Source organism: Austrofundulus limnaeus, unplaced genomic scaffold (assembly GCF_001266775.1).
Source record: "Austrofundulus limnaeus strain Quisiro unplaced genomic scaffold, Austrofundulus_limnaeus-1.0 Scaffold100, whole genome shotgun sequence".
Lineage (NCBI taxonomy): Eukaryota > Metazoa > Chordata > Actinopteri > Cyprinodontiformes > Rivulidae > Austrofundulus > Austrofundulus limnaeus.
The window spans coordinates 1407940-1414768 of NW_013952502.1; the positions used below are offsets into that span (position 1 = coordinate 1407940).

General features: G+C 38.6%; 2 protein-coding genes across 5 annotated transcripts in view; one reads left to right on the forward strand and one right to left on the reverse strand.

Annotated features, from left to right (window-relative positions):
• pcolce2b (procollagen C-endopeptidase enhancer 2b) overlaps positions 1-3314 on the forward strand; it is a 6310-nt gene extending 2996 nt beyond the window's left edge. Inside the window, exons 7-9 of one of the 2 annotated variants that reach the window (XM_014013387.1) lie at positions 51-134; positions 1845-2012; positions 2304-3314. In XM_014013387.1, the coding sequence (XP_013868841.1) occupies positions 51-134; positions 1845-2012; positions 2304-2455 (404 nt within the window). In that variant the 3' untranslated portion in view covers positions 2456-3314. The remainder of the gene's footprint in view (positions 1-50; positions 135-1844; positions 2013-2303) is intronic. The other variant, XM_014013388.1, reaches the window with a different exon arrangement.
• A 220-nt stretch (positions 3315-3534) lies between these two features.
• The window catches only part of trpc1 (transient receptor potential cation channel, subfamily C, member 1), a 16225-nt gene continuing 12930 nt past the window's right edge, over positions 3535-6829 (reverse strand). For all 3 annotated transcript variants that reach the window (XM_014013383.1, XM_014013385.1, XM_014013382.1), the window contains 4 exons: positions 5505-5689; positions 4635-4836; positions 4200-4394; positions 3535-4039 (listed from right to left, as the gene is read on the reverse strand). In XM_014013383.1, coding sequence (XP_013868837.1) covers positions 3812-4039; positions 4200-4394; positions 4635-4836; positions 5505-5689 — 810 coding nt within the window. In that variant the 3' untranslated portion in view covers positions 3535-3811. The remainder of the gene's footprint in view (positions 4040-4199; positions 4395-4634; positions 4837-5504; positions 5690-6829) is intronic.

The window sequence follows — 6829 nt, forward strand, 5'->3', positions numbered from 1 at the left end:
GTGTGTGTGTGTGTGTGTGTGTGTGTGTGTGTGTGTGTGTGTTTCTGCAGCTCTGAAGTACTCGGTTGTGCTGTGTCAGCAGAAATGTAAAAGACAAGGAACACTTGAGAGCAATTACTGCTCCAGCAATTTTGGTGAGATCAGTTTTTTATATATATACTGTATATACAATTCATACAGATTCAAATCAATGATAAGACCCCAGCTTGTGTTGTGTGCAGATGCTACAAATATGCTAATCCTAAACAAAACCACAGATGTAAATATCATCGAGGCTCTTGACAGCCAAAACGCCCCTCTAAGTAGCTGTTTACAGTCCTGATCATGTCACTATCTTAGTCTCTCTTATTTTTTCCTCATGTATCTGAAAGACTTCCTTGATAGCAAGTGAGGAACTGAGCTACTGTATACAGTAGGGTACAGTGGCCTCCAGTGTGAGCACAGGCACACACTCATGCATCCATTTGCGGTGGGTAAACTATAAACGCACTGATTCAAGCTCGGCCTCAGTTTGTTCCAACTCCCTGAATTTGTTCCTCTCTGAGATGTTTACTGCACGTGTTACACTGGCCAATGAAATTCAGGTTTGCACCAGTAGCTGATGAGCAAACGATGTGGCGCCACATGTGGAAAAAAGCATAGCAGGGAGGGATCAGGTCATGATACGTTAGATGTGGTGAGACATAGTCTGAAAACTGTTCTGTCTAATGAACAACTCACGTTGGGACTGCTGGTATTTAATCCAGTTTAGAGCACTTGGAAATGCCAGAAGCAGTCCACTGGTTTGTATAACCGTAGCAATAAATAAAACATGACAGAAACAAATCGTCCTCTGGCTTTTCTCATCTCTGCCAGGAATTAAAAAGGTTGACATATCGGTGCTATCAGTGTAGAGTCTTGTTTCACGTTAAACCACCCATGGTTCCATCCTAAAATATCTGCAGTTGCTAAATTTCCAATGCGTCAGAGCAATAAAACTGTGTTTGTGTACTTTTAAGGGCCTGGTTAGACTAAACAGGAAGTAACTCTATCCTGCACGAGTCACATTGTTAGAAGCCAGAAAAAGCGAGTCAGGGAGCAGCCATGTTCTTTATTAAACAATGATGTCCCCTGCAGTTTTCAGATAATTGACATCACTTGTTTAACATGATGGCGTCATTGCTAATTGGGAAGAACTTTAGTTGCATTATGTAAACATCTAACATCTATTCCCATCATGAAGTTTTACTAATTTACAATGTGCAGAATTTAAATTTATCACACAGCTGGCAATATTTCCAATTTCCTACAGTGGAAAAAAAATATAAGAAAATGCCATTAAGTTGTATTTACTATAAAACAAGTCAAGATGTTGTGGCTAATGTCAAATACAAATATTATATATAAATTCTTGTTATAATTAACTTGTTTTCTAAGAAAGACACATTCTAAATTGTGCAGTCTTATTTTTGATATATTTAAATAAATGAATTTAAATGTTTTTCCTATTTTTTTCTGAAATTAGAAGAAATCAAGTATTTAACTGTTAACTTGACTCCTTACGAGTCTATTGAGATCCTGAATCTGATTTTCCACCTCCAAGAGAAATTATGCTTACCGTAATTCTTTGCTAACAGTGCGGCAGTGCAACTGAAAAAAGGGAAAGAATAAATCCCAAAAAAATATTTCTCCTATCTTTATTAATCAAAGTCTTTAAAGAAACATCTTGAATTTGTTCTGGTAAAAAGCTAAAACCTACAATTTGTGACAGTGCCAAAAATGATCCATGCTCATCTTCATGTTAGGCTTTGTTTTTAATAAATTTGCAGCTGTCATTCTTCATCATGTTTTTGGTTCTGTGATAGTGATCACTGGGACAGTCATTACTGCTGTGATGAAAGGAGGAAGCATGTACGCCACTGTCTCTATCATCAACGTTTATAAGGAGGGCAACCTGGCAATCCAGCAGGCAGGGAAAACCATGAGCACCAAAATCATTATCCTCTGCAAAAAGTGTCCATTTGTCAGAAGAGGTGAGTGAGGTGATTTTTGTGAAATGGTTCTTTTTTTCGTCCATGAGTCATTATTTAAATGAAGATGCAGCTTCTGGTTGACTGTTTTGAATAACCAGACTCTGAGTTTGCCTCTTCTGCTGTGAACAGCTGATCAACCCGAGGTATGAGGTGAGCGGCAGAACTCACTGTCCAAACAGTCAACTAAACAATTAGTGTGTCCATATAAACATAGGGCATACATACCTGCCATGTGCACACTCTCATATTTGGCCTCCCTGAATGTCTCTGTCGGTCTGCCACTGCATTCAGGTTTTTTTTGTGTGACCCTAGGCTTGAACTACGTCTTCATGGGACAGGTGGATGAGGACGGCCGGGGGAAAATCGCCCCGCACCACTTCGTCATGGCCTTTAAGACAAAGAACCAGAAAGGACTCAACGTTCTGAAGAGCAAGCAGTGCTGAGCTCCGGTGAACTCCGAGGACCTCCTTTAAACTGTTTCTGCTCGAGGCTCGGCTGCGGATGGAAACAATTAATGTAGAAAACAATTCTCCTTGTCAACAACAGAAACACAGGCCACAAATCAAAACAAAAACACAACTTGGATTCAGAGCTGCCAGGATAAAATGTGCACAATGTTATGAAATTACAGGCAAAGTCACATTTGTGTATTTATGATGGTTTGGAAACATCTCTGTTTTATTTAAACCTGCCAGTCTTTTTTTTTCTTTCAGACTGAGATTAATGAGCAGAAAAAATAGCCAGAATTTCCACTCTTGTTCTTAAATTGTTCCCTGCCTCGTCACATTCCAGTCACGCTCACAGCAGGGATTTAAATTGCAGCTACTAGAGAAACATTACTCTCTTTTTTTTCTGTCTGCACATCTGTTTGACACCCCATAATGGCATGTTTGCCCTAAAATGATTCCATACTTTGCCCTTCAGTGTTTACCTTCAAAGCAGCAGAACATAATGTGAATAAGGGATTTATGCTTTAAAGGTCTATTTCTGTCTTGAATGTTAACATCTACAGTAGTTCAATGACTGCGTATTAACAAATTCATGTGTTCAGTTTTACTGGGCAGGGGTTGAACTTTAGCAAACGTGGTGATAAAAGTGCAATATTTATTGTGTTTATGTTTCCATTGAAGCAATATTCTGTGTGCTGTTTGCAAAGCACCATCAACATATGTCACAAACTGACAGTCACGGTTCTAAAAGCAAGCAAAAAAAATCTATTTTCATGTACAAAAAAGTATATATATTATTTATAATTTGTTGTTTTTATCTAACCAAATAAAGATTTAATATGTTAACTTTGTATCCATGTCTAAAATGTGTCACCTATAAAATGGGAAAAAAAGAAGGGGTCTGTCAGGGGCAGCTAAGACTCCGTTAAGAAAGAAAATAGTTCAGGTGTGTGTAATATGTCTCTTTGGCTGTTTTCTGGAGTTGGGACCTGCTGTGGACAAAAACCTTCCACAAAATGTTAACAGCAAATTGCCTCAGCTTTTTCTATACTTAAATCCCAAGAAAGCCACAATTTTCCATAAATCTTTTATTAATTTTCCTGTTGAAAAGAATGGCTTTCTTTATTTACAAAACCAGGGTAAATATTGTAGCTGAATAACAGATAGTAGGCCTGAGTCTGGAGACTTTGGTGGTGAATACATGTTTCACTAACAAAGTTCCAAGTATTAAAATTACGCCTGTGACCTATTAGAAGTTTTTGCACATGCCACACAGCGTCCCAGATAAACATGAAGCAGAAATTTCATAGGGAGAGTAGAAAGGGAAGTAGTCTTTTTTTTATTTTTATCTTAGCTCCTCGGGTAGAACATGGCGTATTTAGATGTCCGGAAGCCCAGCAGGTCCCGCATCTCGTTGCGAAACTTGGAGAGGTCTTGGCGCAGGTCGTTCAGGTTTTCCACCGTGGCTTGGTCTGTGCTCTGCATCTTCTGCCGCGTGGAGGTCAGGTAGCGGTGAACCAGACAACACATGATCTTCTGGTAGTTCTCATCTCGCTTCTGCTTCAGGTTCTTCCATTCCTGCGTCAGAACAGCAGTAAAATGAATTCAGACTTCAAACTTGGCATCAATCACAGAAACTCACATGTTTAAGATAAAGTCTATAATCAGAGTTACAGTTTGTAATAACTTCGCGTATAATCACTGTGCTATTACATGTTTGGGAGTTTATTCCTCTCACCTTAAGGCTGTTTTGTCTCTTCACCTTGCCCTTTGTTGTATGTGAACAGATCCACTTCCTTAAGCTGGTCACCAAGTAGCAGACGGTTTTTGGTGAAGGGAGGATATTAAGAGGTGGAGGCAGAGTGCACTTGTCATCAAAGTAGCTGAGCCAAAGTTTGGCGCGAGCAAACTTCCACTCCTTATCCTCATGATTCTGCACAAGGTATAAAATAACAAAAGACAACTTTAATCAAAATCAGTTGTTCAAAGTGAGCAAAAAATAACCAAAGTGGTTCCAAATAAACCATTTAACATCTGTAAAACATTTCACGATGACTTAAAGCAAAACTAAATCCTAACAAGACAAGAAAGCATTTGCTGTTTTCGCTCCAAAACAAATTGCTCCTAATCACCAGCGATACACACCGCTGAGCCAAATATTGTGCAAACTTACAGCAATTTGTCTGAAGCTTTTATGGAGCATGGCCACCAGCAGCTTGGTCAGCACAATAACCACCACTATGTTATATGTGCCTATGATCATGGCACCGACAAAAGAGCGCAGCTCCTGTGTGTAGCTGATTCGGGTGACGAAGAGTGCAACATGCGCCAGGGAGAAAATGTACCAGAACAGAGCGTAGCAGGTTCCCATAAACCTGTAGCACAGAAAAAAAATGTTTAGAAATACACCAGCTGGATTGTTGCATAATCATCTGGCACATGAATGTGATGATATAACCTCAAAACATAGATATTTTGTAGCAAACACTAAAAACTTTGCAGAGCTCATTTCACAACCTGAGTTTTATCCACAAGACCATAAAAGAACAGACTTGCAATTTTTTTTTTTTTTTTTTTTTTTTTTTTTTTTTTTTTTTTAAAAAAAAAAAAAAAACAATGTCAGTCGTCTATGTCAATATAATAACGTTAATATGAGCTCACTTTATGCTATGTCATACTTCTTCAAAAATCCAGTCTTTAACAATTAGCAATTTCTTCATTATGTCAGAATTTTTTCAACCAGTACTTTGTTTTTGTTTTGTTTTTGCACAAATATACCATAGTAACATTTTAACTATAATTGTGTTGTTAGTTCCATACAAGGTTGATCACTAACCAAAAAAGGAGCTTTGCAGGCATTGCATTGCAGGTAAATAAGTCAAAGAAAGCTAACACCTAGTGTTGTTGCCCCACAACAAGAAGGTCCTGGGTTTGAACCCCAGTTTGGGCCTTGGATCATTCTGTGTGGAGTTCATTTGGGGAAAAAAAAGTCGGTTAAACACCAAAATAAATCCCCAAAACAACAACTACAGGTTTGCCTTACGTGTGAAATGCATCGTTGCTCTGTTGCTGGCAGAAGATGCCCTCACAGTCCTTGGGTGTTTTCTTGCCAGGGTCTTTGTGGTCTTTTCCGTACAGCTGGGTGAGCCCGATGGTGAAGGAGAATAAAACCAACAGGAAGAGGCCCAGAAACTTTCCAAACTCTTGCAGCATCTGACCCATGGAGATCTGTAAAACAATGAAAAAAAACCCCAACACTTTTCCAAGTTCTAATTGTTTTATTTTTTGCAACACAATAGATTGAATAAATAGATATAAGTGCTTAATTTGACTGTATTGAGTTTAGGATTATTAAATTAGCTAGAAGCTAAAAAAAATACATTTATGTTAAGCAAACATTTTTCTGTTGAGTAAATATGTCTTAGGTATTACATTTTCATTTAGTTTCTACTTTGTTTGAAAAAAGAAAAAAGAACTATAGCTCAAAAACAGCTTAATCATGATGTTATGATGTTCTCTTTCATTACTTTGTTCTGTCTGTTTGTAGATTCGTTTATACTATCTTCTTTGCTTATCCAGTGCCGACATGTGCAAATAGAAAAATCAACATGATTTGGTAGGTGGAAAAATCTCGTTTCACTATACATGAGAGAAGGACAGCCATGAAAAAAACTGAAAAGATGAATCTCAGACTCCTGAAAACCAAGTATTTCAACACCTAAGGGGCTCATCTGTTCAAAAACATGCTCAAACGTGTCTTTAGAAAACATGAGTGTACTGTGTGTCCAGTGTGACCACCCCGCCTGCACCTTTGGGTGAATGACATTGGGGTGTTTGAGCTAAACCCAGACAGCGTGTTTGAGCAGAAGGTTTGGTCTGTTAGGGTGATTTATTCTCTTGTCATGTATTCACTCCTCCCGTGTATTCCTTGACCACTGTGTACACGTGTGATTCAGGAGCTGAGGTTGTTCCCTGCTTGGCTAACCTGACAAACAGACCAGCTTAGTAACAGCACAACCACAACCTGAATACAATATATGACGTTGTTATGCAGCTCAAATACAGCTGTATTTGTGAAATAACTCAATAAAGTAACATTAAATTACAAAGTTAGTAATGCATGGATACAGAGAGAAAGAGAAATTTCTAAGCACAGTTGTGTAACCTGATGTTAGTTCTTCATAAAATGTTTCTACATGTAGGAGTCCTTCAGTTATGATGGGTTAACGCTAGCCTGGTAAAAACCAGACCCTTGTCCTTCACTTTGCTTCGTACAGAGGGTCTGGACTCTCGGCTATAGAGAAGCAATTTTTGCTGGAGGCGTGGCCTCTGTTGAAGTGTGTGTGTGTGTGTGTGTGTGTGTGTGTG